The sequence below is a fragment of the Anabrus simplex genome, chromosome 1, assembly GCF_040414725.1.
Source record: "Anabrus simplex isolate iqAnaSimp1 chromosome 1, ASM4041472v1, whole genome shotgun sequence".
In the NCBI taxonomy this organism is placed as follows: domain Eukaryota; kingdom Metazoa; phylum Arthropoda; class Insecta; order Orthoptera; family Tettigoniidae; genus Anabrus; species Anabrus simplex.
The window spans coordinates 516,644,608-516,667,739 of NC_090265.1; the positions used below are offsets into that span (position 1 = coordinate 516,644,608).

Here is a 23,132-nt window from a genome sequence, read left to right on the forward strand (position 1 = left end):
CAACTGGTTTAAGACAGGGTGACGGATTGTCACCTCTTCTTATTAACTGTGCACTAGAGTACGCTGTGAGGGAATGGTACAAGAACGACTCAAAAAATATAAAAATTGGAACCCAGAAGGATAACATACATTTGAACTGTCTAGGATTTACTGATGTTCTAGCTCTTCTGGCCAATGATATTCAGGAAACAAAACAACAAATAAAATCTTTACAGGAAATGGCTCAAAATATTGGTTTGAAAATTTCATTTGAAAAAACAGAAATTATGCTAACTCAATTTCTGCTTGCAAACAAAATTAAGCTGGGAGACCAAGAAATAGAAATTGTAGAAAAATGTAAATATTTAGGTGAAATAATCACAAATAACCTGAACGAGAAACCAGCATGGCAAAATAGAATAGATAAACTGGTTACAGCACAGCATGTTACTAAGAATACATATAATAAAAAGTGTCTCTCAACAGCAACCAAATTGCAGCACTACAAAAGAGTCACCCAGCCATATGCATGTGAAACATTTTTCAAAACAATAAACACAGTTGAAATAGATAAGAGTACTCAAGTTAGAAAGAAGAATAGTGAGAACTTGTTTAAATAAAAAATATCAAGTTAACAGAGTCTGGAGACTAGCTTCCAATGAAACAGTTTATAAAAAAATATAACCTGTGACTAGCACAATGAAAAAGAATCTTAGGGCATCTAAAACGGTCACCAGAAAATAGAATCAGCAGAAAAATAATAGAAAAATTATGGAAGAGTAAATAATATTAGATGGATCACAAAACTTAAAGACGACATGAGAGAGTTACATACTGAATAGAAGATTTAAAATACAAAACAAATCCACTCAAAATACTGAAAGATAAACACACTAGACTACAGACGAAAATCAACAAGCAGAGAATAGGAAGAGTGATTTCAGAAGCAGAAAGAAAATTACGTTCAGAAAGGATGAAACAGTATTGGGCTGATAAAAATACGAAAAATCTCCATAAACCTGATTAAAGTAGTCATATGTTGGCTAAATAAATAAATAAATAAATAAATAAATAAATAAATAAATAAACAAACATTCTTTCAGAAAGGTGATCTCAATTTACCAAATGTCAATTGGGAATGTAATGCAAATGGCAGGATGCATGACGAACAAATGGCAAATAAGTTAATATGGGAAGGACAGCTGATTCAGAAAGTGATGGAACCAACTAGAGGGAAAAATATTCTGGACATGGTGCTGGTAAAACAAGATGAGCTCTATAGAGAAACCAAAGTAATAGATGGTATTAGTGATCATGAAGCTGTTTTTGTCATAGTTAAAAATGTGATAGAAAGGAAGGTCTTAAAAGTAGGACCATTAGTCAGTACCATATGGCTGATAAAACAGGCAAGAGGGAGATTTAAAAAAGTAACTATAATTGGTGGAAAACGGTAAATAAAAATGTAAACATACTTTGGGATGGGTTTAAAGCAACTGTTGAGGAATGTGAAAATAGGTTTGTACTGTTAAAGGTGGTAAGGAATGGTAAAGACCCACTATATTATAACAGAGAAGTAAAGAGACTAAGAAGGAGGTGTAGGTCGGAAAGAAATAGTGTTAGAAATGGCTGTGGAAGTAAGGAGAAATTGAAGGAGCTTATTAGGAAATTGAATCTAGCAAAGAAGTCAGCTAAGGATAACATGATGGCAAGCATAATTAGCAGTCATACAAATTTTAATGAAAAATGGAAGGGTATGTATAGGTCCTTTAAGGCAGAAATAGGTTCCAAGAAGGACATTTCAGTGTGCTTGCAAAGATCTTCAAAAGGCAGAATTTGACACCTGCAGATTTCTCTCTCTGTAATTCGAGAATACAAGTTGCATTTAAAAGATGCTGTTTCCTGAAAAGACCAAATTTACATTTAAAACACTGTAACATACCAGTGGTGATTAAACATGGGATTGACTGGCAAAATTATATACCTGGGTCTTGTTATCACAATACATTTTATTCATAAATAATGTGCTACATTTGATATGTAGAGTTCATATGATAGCAAATAAATAAATAAATAAATAAATAAATAAATAAATAAATAAATAAATAAATAAATAAATGAATGAATGAATGAATAAATAAATAAATAAATAAATAAATAAATAAAAAAAAGTGCATAAGTGCTGAATTATGTTTGAAAATACAACTTACTGCATGACTGAGCAACTGCATGAAACACCTCTGTACAGAACCCTATTAGTTTTGTACAGGTAATTCATTTACTCAAGACTTGGTCCCTAGACATGAGAAACATTTGGGTTTTTTAAAATGGGCCTAATCACAGATATCTTGCTTATGTTACCTGAACTTTTACAAAGGACTGCCCCAATTTTCACTGAACATTATGCTAAGGTTCTAGCATCTTGAGTAACCCATGATTCTCACATGGTACAATATTTGTGGTCTCACTTATTCTCTTACATACGGAAAAATTAAAATGATCTGCTAGTTCATGTATGGAAAATTCTGTGTTTCTAATGACTTTTATAAGAATATATTACTAAAAATTGAGGTTATCTAATACTTGTTAAGTTTATGAATAATTCATTTCACTTTTTTAATTTGAAAATACAAATAATCCTCAGGCCCCACAGTAGTGCAATTCACAGGCTTCCAAACATGGTGGTGGTCACTATTCAAAGCATATTTAAGTATTTGTATTAGTACCCACACACACATGTTCAAGAAATTCTGCTCTACTGTGGTACTCAACCTGTCCACACAGCTCACAGCCTACACGGTGGTCAGGGTGATATGTTGTCTGGTGCATGATGAGACTGCTTCTCATGAGGAACATCTCGCCGCAGAAAGTGCACGTATACTTGGGTTCACTGGATTCTAGACTCGGCAAGTCCACTTCAGACGTGATAAAAGACTGATTTGCTTCAGTCATCAAGGAGTCTTGAATTTCTGTCGCCAACGATGCGTCTCCATCTTCTAGGGCAGGTACATCTTTGACTTTAGACTTAGTCATCTCACTGGGCCCACTTTTTGTCTTTGAAGGCAAGACCGAAACATTACGATGAAATGTCATATCTTCAGATTTCTTTGTTGGGGCCGGAAGAATATATTTAAAGTTTCCAGAAGAAACCGAAGGTGTTCTGCTTGCCTTGGACCTACCAAAAAAACCATACTGTACATTACCATTGTACACAGAAACCCTTATTCTAACAGAAAAATTATGACCAGATGCTCCTTTCTATATAACAAGAAGCCATACAATATCAACCTCACAAGATAAAACAGAAAAATGATCCTCCAGCAGAAAATGAGTGATGGGATGATGATTGATGCTCTTACAATGGTAACACTGAATTATCTGCCAACTAATAATAATAATTTCGTGTGGCTATTTCTAGCCGAGTGCAGCCCTTGTCAGGCAGACCCTCCGATGAGGGTGGGCGGCATCTGCCATGTGTAGGTAACTGCGTGTTATTGTGATGGAGGATAGTGTTATGTGTGGTGTGTGAGTTGCAGGGATGTTGGGGACGGCACAAACACCCAGCCCCCGGGCCATTGGAATTAACCAATGCAGGTTAAAATCCCCGACCCGGCGTTTTCTGAGAACTATTTTTATCAAGGAAAAAACTAATTCTTGATTGAAACTGGTGGAAGATACAGTTTACAGAGCACAAAATCAAGATTATATGTGATGCAAGTCCAGGAACGGTGCGTGCTCTTTGGTTCACAGAGTCCCAGATGTGATTCCTGACGAGGCCGGGATTTTAGCCGTGTCTACAGTACTTAGAATAGAAGCCCTATACACAGTTGTTGGGGGGATATACTTCGCCACTGAGGTAGCAAACAAGGGCCCTTTACTCAACATAATGGAAAATTACTACATACACCTAGACCAATACTTTAATGCCAGTCACAATCTCAATGAAATCTCAGAGAAACCCAACATACTCTTCGATCTATTTATCACTTTCCTCAGAAACAATAATGCAGCCAACCTAAACTCAATCCTAAATTTAATCAAAGGTACTTTTCCAAGACAATTACACTTTCTCCTGCACCCTTCAGCCCCACCTTAAGCCCTCTTCCTAAGCCATATATAATTTTATATATGTCATTTCAATACAAGAACTTACTGATTTCCATGATTATAATTTTTACAACACCCCATTTATACTTTATTCTTTGTTAAAAACCTCTTAGTATGTATATTCCTTGTATTATTATGAATGAATGAATGAATTTATTGAACTGAACATAACAGGCTTTCGCCCAGTTACAATGTTCCAATAAAATAAACACTCACAGACTATAGCTAGACACTAACTACTTACTACTTAACTACTTCTAAATCTACTTTGTAGCATCTTGCACATGGGCGGATCGCCAGCTCCACATGCAACACACCACCTAACTAAACTAACTACTTTACTACATAAATATACTACTTAACTACTTCTAAATCTACTTTGTAGCATCCTGCACATGGGCGGATCGCCAGCTCCACATGCAACACACCACCTAACTAAACTCACTACTTTACTACTTGAATATATACTAAATCTATCCTAAATCTGTCTGGCCGCGACATCACCCCTGGTGAGGAACTGCTACCACCCTTCCCTGGGATGTCACGACCAGACATGTCTCATGAGGCTCGGAAACCGATACCTCATAGACCCTTTAAGCTGTCAATGTTATTTCCTCACCACTCCTTCCTGTAACAACCCACATGTGTGCGGATTGCCTAGCTCTACATGTAGGCTGTCACACCTATATTTCACTGCCGAGACGGATTCCATAACTCGGCTCTTCTTTCACTGTCTCATTGACAACTTACTTCCTCTAACCTAACACTATTCACTACTTTACTCTACTTTACATGTGCAGACGTACCGAATCAACACTTTAGCTTGAGATAGGTCAGGCCTATCCCCCCCCTCTTCCAACTCTACTGTACGTCAGCAGCCAAAACAAACAAACTAACAAAACCAAACTGAAATAAAACCACAATAAAATAAAATAAAACGGGCAGACAAACAGCCAACAATCTCATTAGAAGGTAGCCAAAACAAACTAACTAACAAAACTAAAGTAAAATAAAACAGGCAGACAAACAACAAACAACCTCATTAGAAGTAATACGGTACGGCTTACATATCAATGAACTGAATCTACTAATTATAAATATACAATACCTAAGGAACAAGGGAACAAAACTGAACAGATATAAAAAATGAAAATACCTTGTATTATTAACTATTACCATAATAACATCTCATTTCACTTGTTATTCTTTAAAATAACATTTCTTAGGATTTCGCCAAAAGTGATCTTTGCTCCAATACGGCTGATGATGACTCCTAGATGGGTCGAAACTAGTACCGTGTAATTTATAATTTTGTGAATATATTTTAGTATTGAAAAGGTGGAAACGTTTACGTTGTTATTATTATTACTTATATATTATTCTCAGTTCAATACGGACCAAAAACATGAAATTCATAACCATTAAAGATTTCCACTGTCAAAACCATCCATCAGATGCAATAAATTCTTTGTTAACATTCACTCACTCTCTCTCGCTCTATAAACTACTCAACACTCATCGACAGGAGGTGAGGCGGAATAAGAGCTTGGTTGGCTGGTTCCAAGAATACTGCTGTTTGCCTTGGCAAGAATTCATAGAAATATAAACAGTGTAAATAACTTAGGAATTGTTCGTTTCCAGGTACTTCTGTGATATCCCAGGAATGCAGTCCTACATCCCCATAGCCTAAGACCACAATAGGTACTATACACTATTGTTTCCTGTTGGTTGAGGTCTTCAAAGGATGAAAAAATTGCTGAACTACAGTGTTAGCATGATCGTCGTCATAAAATGACAACATACCAAATAGTAGAACAAGATATTTTACCAACTACCATAATTATGGGGATATTCTGTGGTTTCCCATTATAAGAAGAATAATTTATTGACCTTCTAAAATAATTTCACTAAATTAAAAGTGTATATTTTTGGGCGACATACTTTTTCACTGTGTTAAATCTGAATCCGCAGTATATTACCTTGGGCTGCTTCTTTAATTCCTTAGCTCCTTATAACAACAGTCATCACCATCACTTATATTCCTTTGTGACAGCTATGTTAACCCAATAATCAATCATCTAGTGATCAGAAATTAACAATTGATCGGTACACCTGCTGTTGCAGTAGGTAGTAGGGAAATAGACCACAGTTACTTAAGTGATGGTAACATTCATGCAGCTTTACACTGTCACAAAATGCTAATTCCACACCAGATGAGGGATGTTTTTCCTTTTAAACAATTTGCTTTATGTCACACTGACACAGATATGTCTTATGGCAATGATAGGATAGGAAAGGGCTTAGGAGTAGGAAGGAAGCAACTGTGGACTGAATTAAGGTACAGCCCCAGCATTTGCCTGGTGTGAAAATGGGAACAGTACAGCCATTTGCTTGGTAAACCTGCAGTTATAGCTTGTGCACAAGGCCAAATATTTTATCATTTGCATACACTGCAGTTAAATAGTCCAGTAGCAGTTGGATCATATTCTGATGTCTTGTTAGACTGCAGCAGCTAACCATGGTAGGAAGAGAATGATAAAATATGAATATTTATTGCATTCCTTTCTCAAAAGCAAAATTCATTCATAGAATTTTAATGTGAAACTAGCAACAGTTCTGCAGTGATCTTTCCACACACATAACTACTCACTGTTGGACTGTTATGCCTTTCAGTGCTCAGTCTGCAAGTCCCTAAGAATGAATTAACCACCTCCAAAATTCCCTATTTGCAAACAGTACCGACACCTCCTCTTACCTCCGCAACCCTTGAATCATTAAAAGCTGAGTTTAAGCTATCACTGTTTAGGTCTCCATCTGTTTCTCCTGCCCTCCATGGCCCGAGTCTATTATTCTCCTAGGTAACCTATCCTCCTTCATATGCTTCACATGATCCCAATATTGAAGCTGGTTCATAAACAGGGGTTCATCCACTGTGTTCATTCCTAACTAAGCCATAATCTTTTCAATATGAGGCCCCTTGTCATTGTTCCCATCTGTCTGTACCAGCAATCACTTCTGCTACTTGTTATTTCCAGCTTATGAATGAGATACCCTGAGTCTACTCAGCTTTCACTCCTGTACAGCAAAGTTCCTTATTGACTGGATTTCTTACAGTTCCAAAATACAAATCTTGATAGTTGCAAGTTTTCTACACAGTCAATCATTAAGACCAAGTCATCAAAATAAGCCAAGCTGCTGACTACATTATTTTCATCCATCCTTCCCTGATATTTTACACAATTCAGTACAAGATCCACAAAAATGATGAATAATAAGAGGTAACAGCCTAGCTTAACTGCCACAATTACTTTGAACCAAGAACTCATTTCCACCAATTCTCACTGCAGCCTGATTTCAACATAAATGCATTTGATTATCTGAATAACCTACCATTCATCCCATAATCCCACAGTATGGGCAATATCTTGGTACTCTGTCTTCTCTACATCTACAAAAATTAAGCATAAATATCTATTCTTGTCACAGATTTTTCAATTACTTGGTGCATACTAGTCTGAAACTGCACTGGTTTTCATACAAATTATTTCTCACCATCAATTACATCATCTTTTCTAAACTGCCTGTAAACACCTTGCCTAGTACTGATCGAAGAAATATTTTGACAGTTGTTGCAATTCATTTTGTTCTCTTGCTTGCAAGACTGATGCTATTACTGATTTTATTCAATTAGAAGGTACTTAATTCAGATCTTATGTTAATCCTATTAATCTATGAAATTCTTTGATCTCTCCCTTCCTGCTATTCTTCATGTTATCTGGTCTTATATTTCTTTCTACCTCTTTCTGATAATTTAGTTTATTCACCATCCTCTTTACTGTTCAACAATTCCCTAAGATCTACCATGAGTTTATCTGATTTACCTAAAATGCTATTCCGTTCCCTTTTCCAAGATTCATTATTACAATCCAGAATGGTTATACTGCTGCCTGATGTAGCCTTTTCAGGTTATTTCCATACTCCTCCCATGCTTTCCTTTCAAGACTGTACAATTTTTTGTTTGGAGCCATTTTTGATATACCTTACTTAAAGATATGCACTTTTTTATTTTTACACAATGTTGGTCTAAGACGTACCCTTGTAGAAGACATTGGACATGGCATGCAGGGACTGAGGATGACTACTGTGGTGACCCTACCTTGGGGGGTCACGTTTCCGGAGTATCCGATGGACCTCATGGCATGTCCAAGGAGTATCGTGTTTCCTTTCGTTTGATTATTATTTTTTTTTTTTCCATTTATTCTGTTTATTTGTCCGTTTATGCCCATTGCATGCCAAGGCCTATGGATCACTAATAAGGGTTGATCATGGGCTATATGGCAGTGCATATGGGGAATGATTGCCTTTTATTTTCATTTTATTTTGCTGGTTTTGTATGTTGTTTTACTAGATTCTACTTTACTGTTCTTTTGCATCCTGTAATTGGCTTAGGCTATTCCAAATTTGAACCATGTATTGGGTGGAAACCCGTGAGGTTCAATAAAACTACTACTACTACTACTACTTTCCCTTGTAATTTTTGCTACATCATCCCTGTCAGCCTTCCATTCTCTATCAACATCCTGGACTTGCTTACAGTCCTTTAGAATTTTTTAAGGATTATATCAATCTAATTCCAATTTCCTTATCTTGAAGTTCTTCCGTGCAATCAATTCCCAATTCCTTAAGAATTTTTCATAGATTATATTGATCAAATTCTATCTAATTTCCTTGTCCTGAAGCTCTTCCATGCAATCAGTTCAGGAGAGACATGGGTTGGGGAACTGAACATACTGAAAATAATACAAAGGGGAAAAAATTGACTTTAAATTCAGTTAAAAAGTACAAGTCTGAGAAAATTTAACCTCCTGTGATATTTGCTTAAGAATGCTGAAGTATACTTACCGTACAGTCGTCTTGGGAAGAAGCTTCCTCTTAATTTTCACAGGTGGTGGCTGAAATACTTGGAGTGGTGCTTGAGGAACATCTGGATAGTAAACAGAATGTAATTTTTAAGATTCTACAGTTACACATCTTCTGAGCTATAGTTGATGACAAGATTTCTGAATTCAGTTCAACACATTGTAAAGTACAGAATACTGTACATGCAAATGATAAATAGAAAATTAATAAGATATACTATGATTTATGCATGGAATCAACATAACAAATACTGAATGATCACATGAAAGTTCTTATCATTTGCACAAACTGCTAGAGAATTTGTTCTAAAAATTTCTGTCACTGTCGTCAAGAGTCTTGCAACTGGTTTGTCCCTGTCATACCTAAATAATCTCTGTTCTGTTTGGTCTAGAACTGCATGTTTGGTCTCTTCACAGCTTCGCAGTTCAGCATTCTCAATGAATGTCTTCACAAACTTCTTTATCCTCCTCATGGGCACAGCCAGGTATTTTACCTTCAATCACTTCAGTATCAAATTGAGGTTTTCGATAAGCAAAGGTCTCTTCTTAAACATGTGTGCTTCATTGCTTTAAGTGTCGTCCGGATTCTTATGGTAAGATATATCCATATCTTACTGACCATGTAGCATGCTATTGTTGCAATCTTGATATAATAAGAGGGGTGCAAAGCTGTTCTTAGTGATAGTTCCTCACAGTTCCTCATGTCAAAGATGACTTGGATCATTGCTGTACATATTTCTTCCATGCACTTGGTAAAAGCTTTCCCTATTACATGTAATTATTCCAAGTACTAGTTCCAGCTATTCATAGCTGCTAGTGAAGACTTCTATATTCGGTATGTTCCCTCCTCATCTGAATTTAATATCTTTGTTTAGCTTGTGTTTATTTGTAAATCATAATTTCAAGACCATGTATGTAGCTTGTCTAATAGCCTGACTGGTGGCCACTTTCATTCAGGTGTCAAGTCTAAATGGTTTTACACCATGGTTAGCCAGTTTACCATTGGTGGGAAACATTTTCACCATCAGAATGTTGGCCAGCAGGGTAGGAGAGGTGGAGTTACAGAATTTCTAATCACTAGATTGCATGCCAAAAGCCAGGATTTGATTTCAAACCTCTCTGCTATGTTCCTATGGAGTGAGGGTATATGACGTTGTTCATGGTGATTCATCCATCGGATGGAAGATGTTAAACTTTGAGCAGACCCGTTGGTGCTATTTGGCAGGAGTAGGCTATGCGCTGGCACTGGGTTTCACCTCTCCCTTCCTACTATCATATATCATAGTCATTCATTTCATCTCATTTCAGGAAGGGCATCTTGTTGTAAAAGTTTGCTACAAAGATTCATATCAAATTGAGAAAAGTCTACCTTTTCAATACTAAAATACTGTATTATGTTTGAGAAGAAATATACTTTTTATACTCTAGATTAAAATATAGTTAGTTGCCAGAAACAGGACAAGATCAACGTTCTAGAGGGACTGGCAGGGAAACTCCTCAACATATATCTTGGAAAATCTTCAAGCTTTACTGGTGATCTTTAACATCCATATTGCAACATAGTAATATTTATTTTTAGAGTGTCTCTCTCTTATTTTTGCTGGAGATGTCCTCAATGAGGGATGAAACATGTCCTTTTTTAATTTAAAATATAGTAAAGGTGTATTCTTCTAAAAGATAATACAATATTATAGTATTAAAAAGGTGATATGAGTATTATGTCAGTAGATGTTTAATAATGAAGTTCATTACTGAACATGCAACAAAGATTCATCTCACTTCAAACCTGACCCCGTAGAGAAACAGGTTCGACGTACACATACGTAGCCTGTTTGATCCTCCCTCTAAAGCTAGTTTACTTTTTGACAGAAGTATCGTATTCTCTGCATACAGCAGTATTGTGATTTCTTCTGAAGATATTGTACCTCTTGGACAAGGACATGGATCAGCAAATTAAACAATATAGGAATGAACACAATTTGTATTAGCTACGAGTCCAGACTGGCTGCTCCATCACTGATTGGTAGCCGGTTGAAGCTTTAATATATTATCTATTACAGTGCTCAAGAAATGTTTTGCAAATTACAATTTCACATGGTATATGTCACAGTATCTCAAACAGGTTTACAGTAGACCAATGTTTGAGACACATAAAACTCAGATAAGGTTCGGTATATGTCCAATAGGAGGCATTTGTTGTGTCGATCAGTTTAACAACATCACTAGTAAGGTTAGTGGTATAGAGACAGCACATGCAGGACTGAGGTAAACATGACAAGAATATTCAGAGAACCACCAGAGTAAATGCGACATATCAGTATGAATCGACTGCACGACAGAGGACGGATATCAAGGAGACCTGTGCCAAAAGCTCCTATTGAACCACACTATAGGGCAGCTTATGTCAGATGGCCAACAACTCATACCTCATAGCATCAAGAACAGTGGAAGCGTATCTCTTTCCTGATGAGATCACCATCAACTTCATAGCCTGGAGACAACATGGTACATGATGGAACGACACCATCCTGGAGCACCATCAGCAACAAAGGCGTCCCCTCATGTTTTGGAGTGGGATCACGTCTGGTCGACATATGCCTGTAATTCCTATGCAGGGTAACATGACTGGTCCGGTCTACACACACATCCTCCAATCTGTAGTTACAGGATTTGCTGCCACTGTCGGCAAGGGCTTTACGATACTGGATGATAATGGTCATGTCAATCGAGCCAGAGTTGTCAATCAGTTCTTCGAGTGAATTGTATGGCTAGCATTGAATATGCAAGGCATGAACTGAAGAGAGCAATTAATTGTCCACTGTCCTAATTTTCCTGCTATTATTCAGCAACTGACTGATGCTGCTATCCAGAAGTGGGATAATCTACCCCAAAACAAGTTGGATTCTTTGGTGCTGAGTACGCCTTGCCATGTTCAAGCATACCTCAGGGTCCAAGATGGCTATACATGGTAATAATCTGTCATATAAAGAATGATAATTTGTGTGTTCAAAATCCCACAATACCAGCTTTATGCTTTTGTTGTGTTTCTGTTGCTTTTGCATAACTGACAGAATGTTGTTTTCCTCTGTAACTATATAGTGTATAATGTACAAATACACACATAACAAAATAAAAAGTGTGCTAAACCAGAGTATGAAAATATTTTTTTGGGAACTTTTCTCATCAATCTGGTTCTGTTGATTCTGTCAAATGCTTTGGTCTAATCTACGAATGCAGCAGGTACGTTTCTTCCTGCCATACTTGTTACACCCTGTATTCCTGTATGATGATGAATACTCTTTTGATTATGTACTTGAATTGTGAATCTCTCACCTATGAACCCATATTGTTCAGTGGGCATATACATCATGGCTTAAAATAGAATGCTGCTGAGCGTATTCTTGGCAAGTACTTTAAATGGTACATATCTGAATCCAAAATGTGCAATTGGCTTCTCTTCCTTTGCACAGGGTGTCCCCCTCAAAAGGCACCCCAGAAATAGTCACGTCATTGCATAAATATCTCACCCAATGTGATCAAATTTTGATAGAAGACAATCCATTACATGAGAAAGTAGACATAACAATACTGTACTCCATAAACAGTGAAGAAATATATCAACAGGTAGGTTATGCAAGTCATCATGTTCCAGTTCAGCCAAAGTGGAGTAACTGACGTGATGTGCCTGCTTGTGTTGCTTGTGTCAATGTATTGCAATTCTGTTAAAGAGCACGTGTTTCTTGTGGAGCAATACTGGATTAGTGGTTCCTTTAAGACATTGGCAAATGTTCCTGGAATAGTTTGGTGGCTGACAAAGACCATCTAAACACTGCGTATAACAATTAGTGAGGAAGTTGAAGACCAGTGGATGATGTAAGAAACTGATTATTGTCTCTCCTTTGAAGTCTCCTCGATGTTAATCACAGGAAGCAAAAGCATTTTTCCCTGACAGTCATATCAAAAGGATTATGGCCTCCAAGGTCACTGGATTTGACCCCGCCTGACTTTTTTCATGGGAGTTGCCTAAAAGGAAAGAACTAGAACAAACCGCGCAGCCTCTATGAGTTACGGCAAAACATCCAGCGTAAAATCTAGGCAGTGACTCTGTGAGGTTCTGGCAGCCACATTCATGAACTTGCAACATCATGTTGAACTGTATTTAGAAGTTGAGGGAGGGAGGTTATTTCCGGCATCTATTGTGATGTACTTTCATTTCTCACACATACAGGTATGCCATGTTCAAATTAAGTTTCATTTCGTCTCCGATGACCTTTTTTTATACAACATATTTTTGGAGCCCCTTCGAGTGGGTCATGTATAATAGCTTGATAACAGATTCTCTCCATTTTATGGATATCTTTCTCGGTTTAATACCTGCATGGAACAAATGTAGATTTAGTGATCAAGATTCCTTCAGAACTTCGTTGGTGACATTGTCATGTCCAGGAGCCTTATGCTGTTTACACCTTGGAATGCATACGGTACCATACTTCTTCAATTGGCTATTATTCTATACATCTAGATTATGATGATGATGATAATAATAACTGTATGATCTCAGACACATTACTGATAATAAAATAACATTTCATTAAATGAAGAAATTGATGAAGAGGACAGAACTGGGGTGCTAACTTGAAGTATGGAAAAGCTTAGGTGACATAGTATTAACTTTCCTCACAGGTTTATTTAACAACATATAGGGCATATGACAGATAAATAGAGGAGGAGTATGCAAGTATCTGTCTACAATAGCAAAGGAGATGCTGCTTCTTTTAACAACTACAGAAGATGTAAAAAAAAATGAAACTATGATAAATAGCGATACAAGACAGGATCATGAAGGAAGTTGCAGTAAGTGATGAATAATTTGGATTCACGCCTGGGTGCATAATAAAAGAAGCATATTTGCACTATGTCAGTTAAGAAGAATTTTATCATGAAAGTCTAAATGGACACATTGCATGTTCATTGAAATCTAAGACTCGTGGCCAAGTTCTCAAACAAAAAGAAATTTTGAACTGCATGAGGTAAAAAGCAATTCCTGAGAAGTATGCAAATGTAATTCAAGATATGAACAATTATAGACAGTACATCTGCAAGGTGTGCAAATGATATGACAGACATATTTGAGATGGATGCTGCTTTACATTAAGATTTGGATCTTAGTTCTCTGTTGTTTGCTTCAAAGATGGGTTCAATGCCTCAAGGAATATGAGAAAGAGCTCTCTGGACAATGATGTACGGTATGCAGACGATGTGCTAAATCATGCAGTGAAGTAGAAGCTAACCTTGAAAGTTTTTGTATAATTTGCTTTACATCACTCCAACACAGACAGGTCTTTTGGCAATTATGGGATAGGAAAGGGCTAGGAGTGGGAAGGAAGCAGCATGCTCTTTATTAAGGTACAACCTCAGTATTTTCCTGGTGTGAAAATGGGAAACAACGCAAAACCATCTTTAGGATTGCCGACAGTGGGGTTCGAACCCGCTACCTCCCGAATGCAAGCTCACAGCCGCACAATCCTAACCGCATGACGAACTCCCTCAGTAATCGAAAAAGGAAGACAAGCACTGGAGTACAGGGTTATGAGAATTAGCAACACGAAAACTAAATACATGTACAGTATAGTGAAGGTCAAAGTCAAAGTCATCTCCGTACAGGCCATGAAGGCCCTTGGAGTGGTGGAAGGTAAAGGCTTCCACTATCCGTAACCTCGGCACTTGATGAGGTTGAGTGGTTAGCTCTACGCCCGGCTACCTTTGCCCCCAGGAATTAACCTGGTACTCATTTTTGGTCTAGGCTGAGTGAACCTCAGGGCTATATGCACCTCTGGAAGTGGAAATCTCATTTCTTAAATGGTACGACTTCCTGACGGCGATTCGAACCCGCATCCTTCCGGGCGAACCGAGCACGCCTTTACCGCCTCGGCCAGGCAGCCCCTACAGTATAGTGAAGGGAACCCAAAACATGTACATCATCTAGGTAAACCTCTACTAACAACTATGTTTTACAAAATGATGGATATGCCAACATGGAGGTGAACAGAAGAATTCAGTCAGATTGGAACAAATGGAGAATGGCCACTAGTGTCTTGTGCGGTAAGAGGATACTGTTCAGTTTCAATGGTAAAGAGTATAAGATTGTATGGATGAGAAACAGTACCAGTGACCAAAGCTCTTGAAAGGAATCTGGAGGTCATGAAAATGAGAATATTGTGCTGGGCTCAAGGTGTGATTAGAAGGGATTAAGTATGAAATGATACTGTGAGGGATAATTTCCTGGCGACATGTATCAGCAACAACGTCTGCGAGTTTAATCATGTAATGAGGGGGGAGGGTGATTGTATATGAGAAAGCAGTTACCCAATATAACACAGCCATGCCAAAGGATGAGATAAAGACTGATGGAAAGAGAGAGCATCATCACAGACCTGCCTGCTGGATCTGGAGAGGATGATGCACATGACCAGAAGTAGTGGAGGAGAAAAAACTGCACTAGTGACCCTGCAAAATAGCATGACTAAAAAAGCTGCAGGAGTAGATGATGATGTTTTCAAGCATAAAAGCAAAAACCATGTAAAATATACATACGGAGTAGTTAGGAGAAGATAATGAATATTTATTTATACTCTCATTAAAAAATGTTCAATGTACACAATTTTTATGCAATAATCTTGGACAGAGACTTCATATGAATCGTAAGATACAGAAAAGGAATATCTAACAATAAGTAAATTTTTCAGGAGCAACAAATAACTGTATAGGTTGTTATTCTAAAACTGTCAACATATGAATCACCAGATGCAGGAAGGGTGTATCAGACAAACATTGAAAACTATGTTGTTGTTTTTTTTTTTTGCCTTAATCAATAGCTGAATGGTACAATAGGTCTACTTACTGCACGAAAAAGGACACACATCGTACCACTCTAATATGGTTATTTTGCTTACTACAGTTTGTGAAAGATGCAGAAAGGACATATCTGGTGTAATTGTTTCCTTTCTGCAAAGTAGAGAATGATCATTTATGGCAGAGTTTGCATCAAATGTTGGTATGATATTTTAAACTTTTTATGTGTCACACTGAATTTTTCCATCTATCATTTTACGTCCATATTTCTCACCATGGATTGACTTGCTGCCTTTTTTTCCATGTATACTAGCTGAAGATGACCTATATGAGGTCGAAACATGTCCTGGTCTCACTAGTTTTTAAGAGTGTACAAACCATTTAGTTTTTAGTGGTTTACATTGGAATTGTATTGAACCAATATGCATTATATTCTTCTAAGAATTGTATTTAAAAGATGTAATGTTTTGGACTTAAGTATATAATCCAAAATAATGAGTTTAACATTTGAAATTATGTCTGCAACTTGCCCACGATCATCTCCTGGCTTTCTTGCTGCTACTTAATTTCCTCTCCAATTAATATATTCTTCACCTGTAATGCTTGAATTTGTGATTATATTCTTCTATAACTCTCTGGATTGCTTTTTCTTTTACCACTATGTCCCTCTTCTGAACACTGATATTGTAAAAAAAAGAGTGGGGAAATATCTCATACCAACATCTTTGCAGTACGGGAACAACTACGCAAGATGTGTCCTTTCTGAATCTTTCAAGAAATTTAGCAGGCAAAATAACCGCATTAAAGTGGTACGATGTGTGTCCATTCTCACGCAGCATGTAGACCTACAATTCAATTATTGATTAAGGCAAAAAAAGTATTTTTCAATGTTTGTCAGATATGCCCTTTCTGTATCCGGTGATTCATATTCTAATAAATACTACACATACTAAACGGCCAAAGTCAGTAATGATTCTAGTGTCTACCCCTTAGTCCCATTTCCTGAATGGGTCGGGGGTGGGGTGAGATTAAATTATATGGCATTTTTAATGGCCAGATACCCTTCCTGATGCCAACCTCAGTTGAGGAATTAATAAAAATGAAATGAATGATGGTGAATAAAATTGGTTTAGGAGGTGGAAAGAATCGGCTGTGACCTAAAGAGAGTAATGATTATCAGTTATAACTGCATCTTACAAACTACCAACATCCATTATGAGGAATATTCCAAGGTATGCCACAGACAGCTGGCTCATCAAATACAAATACATAATATTACAGTTACTGGTTAAATGGCTATGGCAAGGGGCATCATCCTAAGTTGCTACACTAAGTTTCATAAAGCAATACGTAACTACTATAGCAATAAAGCTTTAAATCTGCAGTTTCATATTTTCTTATCTTAAGCTACTTTGCTATTTGCTTTACGTCACACCGACACAGATAGGTCTTATGGCGACGATGGGACAGGAAAGGCGTAGGAATGGGAAGGAAGCGGCCATGGCCTTAATTAAGGTACAGCCCCAGCATTTGCCTGGTGTGAAAATGGGAAACCACGGAAAACCATCTTCAAGGCTGCCGACAGTGGGGTTCAAGCCCACTATCTCCCGGATGCAAGCTCACAGCTGTGCGACCCTAAGCTCATGGCACTGCCTTCGTAATGTCCAGGCCGTACTGTACCTCTGATGACGTCACGCTTTGGGGGGGACTTGAAGGCGATACGCATACGCTCCGCTTGAATAGTACACTCGTTTAAATTACTTAAAGAACTGTTAACACCTTATAAAACCAAAACCTATCCTCAAATATTTGTTAATTGTGACATACAATGCATATCATTCTCCGTAACGTTCTAATTCTCGCGTATATACGTTCGTTTGCGTGAGTACAGCCTAACACTTTGAGATATATTCTTGCGATTTTATCCATTTTCTGGTTAACTGGAACATTCACATCATACACAATGACAGAAAACATGCATCCAATTACCATTACAATTTATTACAAATATAAATTATTTCTGAACCTTACCGTTTCCACTCCATGAACACTGCAGCTTTGCTGGATCTCTTACAGGAAGTTACACCAGTATGGAGTAGGTCTGCTCTCTTTGAAGCACTTTGTTGAATACACAAGTCGGTGTGAATTTTGGAAAAGTTATTTAAAAGTATATTCACCCAAATATATATACACTGTCCGGCCAGGTCTTCCAATTTCTTCCCGCAGTCACAAATGACTAGGGAATCTGCCAACTGCATTGACTCCAAAGCCAAGGATTTTGTGACACACTTAGGATCGTCTGAATTCAGAAATACCATCTTATATGCATCTGACACTAACACACGAAATACTTTGTACACCTCAATTCCAAGTTCTATTGACATGTCTGATGGATACTTTAAGCCCCCTCGATTTAGGAAATTCAGATATCTTACTTCTGGAGGTAATTCATATATAAGATCTGAATCTGTCAGAAGATAAGATTCACATAAATCACACTGCTGTTTGATACTCATATATATATATATATTTTGCTATTTCCTTTTAGTCGCACCGCCACAGATAGGTCTTACGGCGACGATGGGATAGGAAAGGTCTAGGAATGGGAAGGAAGCAGCCATGGAAAACTATCTTCAGAGCTGCCGACAGTGGGGTTCGAACCCACTGTCTCCCGAATACCGGATACTTGCCGCAGTTAAGCGACTGCAGCTATCGAGCTCGGTGATACTCATAAATAAGACTTGCATTTTCAAATACACCGAATTCAGATAAGCCGTAGGTCTGATTACATAAAAATATAGGGCCTACCTAATGTTACCCATGTTTATGACATAATAAAAAAATTTAACTCACCATCTGGACGAGACACTCTTATTTCTCGCAGGATGTGATTTTTCAGTAAAATGCTTGATACACACAACTGTGTTGTGATTAACTATTAAATTCTCCCTGGGAATATCCTACTTCCATAACTTACCTCGTTCTTCATCAGAAGGAAACATAAATACCGCAGTGTACTCTCCTTGTTTATAATTGGCTTTGCAACCAGGCACACAGCAACTCTTACGCATGGTGTTTTCCCTCACTGATCATCTTAATTCAAGTATACTGTATACAATTCGTGGTTAATAATAAAACACAGAATGCACTAACTCAATTAATTTTACACTATAAATATAACTTTACACAAATAAACTACAAAATTAAAACACTGAAGAACGATCTTCTTAACCTATAGCTTCACATAAATACACGCTCACACTAAGTTTTCTTCACTAATTAATGACTTTCCACTTAATAAAGCAGACGACGACTCATTCTCACATATATCTGAGTGAACATGCGGCCATCGTTAAATTTTTTTTTTAAAAACTGCGAAAATCTATGATTAACTCTACTAACTCATGTGCTAAACTTCCCCCCTAACGAGCTTTCCCGCGCTCGTTACAGTATGGCCTGGACATCACGAAGGCAGTGCTCATGGTCAACTCTTATCTTAAGAACAAAATCTTCAGTCCTGGGGCCTAAGGGTAACCACAGTTTGATTCTAGATGCCTTTTAAGTAAAGACTTTAGTCTTCTGGATCTATCATTATGAACATTACTCCTTTAAACTGAATAAAACATTATATAGGCTAGCCTGATTCATTTCTCTAAGTTGGTTGCTCTGTTATTCCCAGGACAGTATATCTTCTTTCATAAACCTACTAATTTATAAAGATACTAGCAGTTCACACAGCTCTGCCTGCAATACGTTAGACTAAATTAGATTTATGCAGTCTTGATAAGAATGGTTATCGTTACCACTAATCACCCTCTCTGTCACATTTCATCCCTCTCCTTGGCCTCTATATCAATTAGTATGTTTTAAGGCCATTGCCAGGGAACACAACTTTTTCCAGAACCTGTATTCTAACAGATTAGGCAGTGTATTTCCCTTTACGGGTACATCTGCACAATGTTTCCAACTCGCACTTCTTCATTTAAACTGCCAGCTCCTCAGATAAGCTAGCATAATATGTGACCAGTTGCACAGAAAGGGATCCAAAGTCAGCTATGGAAATTTTACAGTAGAGCTGAACGAAAGTGTCTGGGGTGTAAAAATTGCATTTCTATGTTTTCACTTCTTGCGCTACCTATGGGTCTTCTTAACAAACTAAGTTACAAAGCAGATTGATTCTTTGCCACTAGATGTACAATCAGTAAGAAAATAAGTGAAAGCTTTAATTGTGTTTTTCTCAAAATTAGTGTTCTTAATGGCAACAGTCAATAATTAATATCTTCTGAAGTATTCCACCTAGAAGCATTAACTTCTTTTTAAATGCTCAGTATTTTATGCCAATTTTAGAAGCACAAAAATCTCAAAATGAAAAATCCAAATTTAGGTCCCTTTCTGCACAATTGGTTATATATGTTGAGTACAATAATCTGGAAGATATAAGCTTTCTAATTGTGAAAGAGTTAGTGAAATTCGTTGAGTCTTCCTGAGATTACATTCCATACACCAAAAAAAAAAAACCTGTTAATAATAATATAGAGGCATTAGCCTTCTCAATTCAGGTTACAAAATCTATGCCAGCATAATACAAAATTTGTTGTACAGCTACTACTTCAAATTAATAAGAGAAAGAAAATGGATTCCACAAAGGAAGATCATGTGCTGATGTATATTTCACTCTCAACATTTTGTTAGAGAAGCATAGAGAATTTAATATATACTGTAAATTCATACAGTATTTGTTGACTACAAAAAGGCATTCAACAGAATAAACGGAGCAAACCGATCAAGTCCCGCAACAGGTGGTCCTAGCAATACCTAAATTACACACAAACAATTTAACTGCAGAAGAGTTAACCAGTCAACAGAGGTATACAATGGGTTGCAGCCTATCACCCCTGCTGTTCATAATCTACATGAACGCTCTTATAAAAGACTGGAGACTTCTTCCTAAAGGCAGCGTCACCATAAATAACTGCCTACAACTGGATAAGCTGCTGTATGTTGATTAGCAGGTACTATTCGCATGTTCAGAGGATGATTTGCACTACCTTAATATCTACTGCAAAAACAAACACACTCCTTTTCAAAGGTAAAGAACCAGTTCCCTGTAAAATTATGCTGAATAAGTCAGTAGAATGAATTAATTCCCTCAACTACCTCGGCTACTCCCTATCATTGGGTAGCAATTGATAAAAGCATTGTAAAATTTGATAAAACCATGGGTACTATCAGTTAAGTCATGGAACTGTCTTTAGAAGTCCAGACAAAGACAAGGCTATACATTTATAGAACACTAGCCAGACCTGTTCTCTTGTAAAGAAGTGAAGCATGAACCATCAGAAAAGAGATGAATCCCAAATAACCACAATTGAAATGAGATTCATGAGATGTACAGCAGGATACACACAATGGGGTCACAAGGGGAACGAGGAGGTGATGAAAGAATTGAAGGTAGAATGCATGCTAAAATTCATAGGAAAATACTGAAAGAACTGGAAGGATCATGTGAACAGAATGGGAAGGGAGAGAACCCCAAAGCAGATCTTATGATAACAGCCCAGAGAAAGACATTCTATTGGACACCAAGTTAAGAGATTGATTGAAAGCATTAACAGGCTACTTGACCTCATACCTGTTTGGATGATGATGATGAGATGATATGATAACACAAACTCATGAACTTTCACTCCATATAATATTAGTCTAGATAATGGGGAAAATGTGCAATAATTTACCTAAAACATATGTTGTTAGTGCTTTTGGTCGAGGAAAAAGTGTGGGTACAGCATTCCACACCAGTCTGTTACAGTTACTATTGGTAAACATGTTTTTGGTGAAGTGTTCCTGACACAGGTACTTGGTATGTAGTTTGGAGCTGTCTTCTTGTAGCAGATCCTCCCTCCCTGCATTCTTCAGCCACTGCTCTGCCCTGGAAAGTAACAACTCTAGATGATAAAGCTGGAAAATATATGAGAATATTTCAATAAGAAAATTCTTCAACATAACAGAATAACATTTCATTAGAAATTTTGAAAGCAATGGATACAGTGAAATGGAAATTGTGACAATTGTTTCAATGCTCAATGGGTCAGAGATGGGAGTGAAACATAAGAGTATTTGCAAGTTTCAAGTGTCACAGAAAATCTTTAAGACTATTTATACACAAATGTTCGCCTTTCTCAAATCCATCTTATCCATCATATCCTACAATTCATTAGTTAAATAAAAGAAAAAAGAAAAAGGAAAGCATGATAACAGCAGGTGGACTAGGGGAATGGGTAACAGATGACCTGTGAGATCACTGTAATCTATTGGATCAATGTCCAGAACTCTGCTTGAAATGACAGGTGATCACAAGGATCCAGAATACAACAAATATAAATAAATTAATAGGCTATAGCAGTTATGAACAAAGGAAATGAAATTATCATAATCAATTTCCCTTGTCCATATCTTGCCAGATTGGGATGTTAATGGCACCTTTCCATCTACCTCTACCAACCATCACTGTTCCTCCTTAACTGTGTTCCAATCCAGGTCTCTTCTAATTATTCTATTCTTGATCATTTTCAGCCACCTTAGTTTGGGTCTCCCTCTAGCTCTCCTTCCTTCTATCTCCATCATCTGCTTCAGTATCCTTCCTTCCACCATCCTCTTAAACCTTATAAGTTTATTTTTCTCCATTCTGTAGTAAAACTTTTCTACTCTTGATTTCCTTCCTGATATTCTCATTTCTTACTCTGCTATTTTTGATTTTTGATTTTGATTTTCCTATCATATTTCTTAAATATTTTATTTGACAGGTCTGGATTTTTTCTTCTGTCTTTTTGTCAGTTTCCAGGTCTCCACTGCATACTTCAATATTGGGCAGTAGTACATCAGTATCACCTCCTTACACACTTCATCGGTGGGTGACATTATTATGAGAGCTGATTAATTTTGCCCTGTAAAGGGTAGATTTTTAGAAAAGCCACTCATTTTAAGAGTATTAAAGAAACTTGAGGATGTTCAGTATAAAGATAATTAGCCACTCTGCTAAAGAACATTTTCCAAGATACGTCATGGGTAATATGGTAGTATGGGTAAGCTGGGGAGCAAGTCCAAGAAATGTACAAACTTTCTTTCTCTACAGCCGAGTATGCTTGTCCAGTTTGTGTCAACTCTATCCATTCCAACAAAGTGGATATTGCTTTGAATGATACGTACCATGCAGTTACTGACCGCCTCAAATCAACAAACATCAAAAAGCTATACCACACTTGTGGCATAACTCCACCT

General features: G+C 37.2%; 1 protein-coding gene across 2 annotated transcripts in view; it reads right to left on the bottom strand.

Annotated features, from left to right (window-relative positions):
• Positions 1-2,109: 2,109 nt before the first annotated feature.
• Positions 2,110-23,132, bottom strand: part of LOC136857058 (uncharacterized) — a 71,840-nt gene continuing 50,817 nt past the window's right edge. For both annotated transcript variants that reach the window (XM_067135425.2, XM_067135424.2), the window contains exons 5-7: positions 21,590-21,783; positions 8,986-9,067; positions 2,110-3,151 (exon numbers count right to left, since the gene is read on the bottom strand). In XM_067135425.2, the coding sequence (XP_066991526.2) occupies positions 2,683-3,151; positions 8,986-9,067; positions 21,590-21,783 (745 nt within the window). In that variant the 3' untranslated portion in view covers positions 2,110-2,682. The remainder of the gene's footprint in view (positions 3,152-8,985; positions 9,068-21,589; positions 21,784-23,132) is intronic.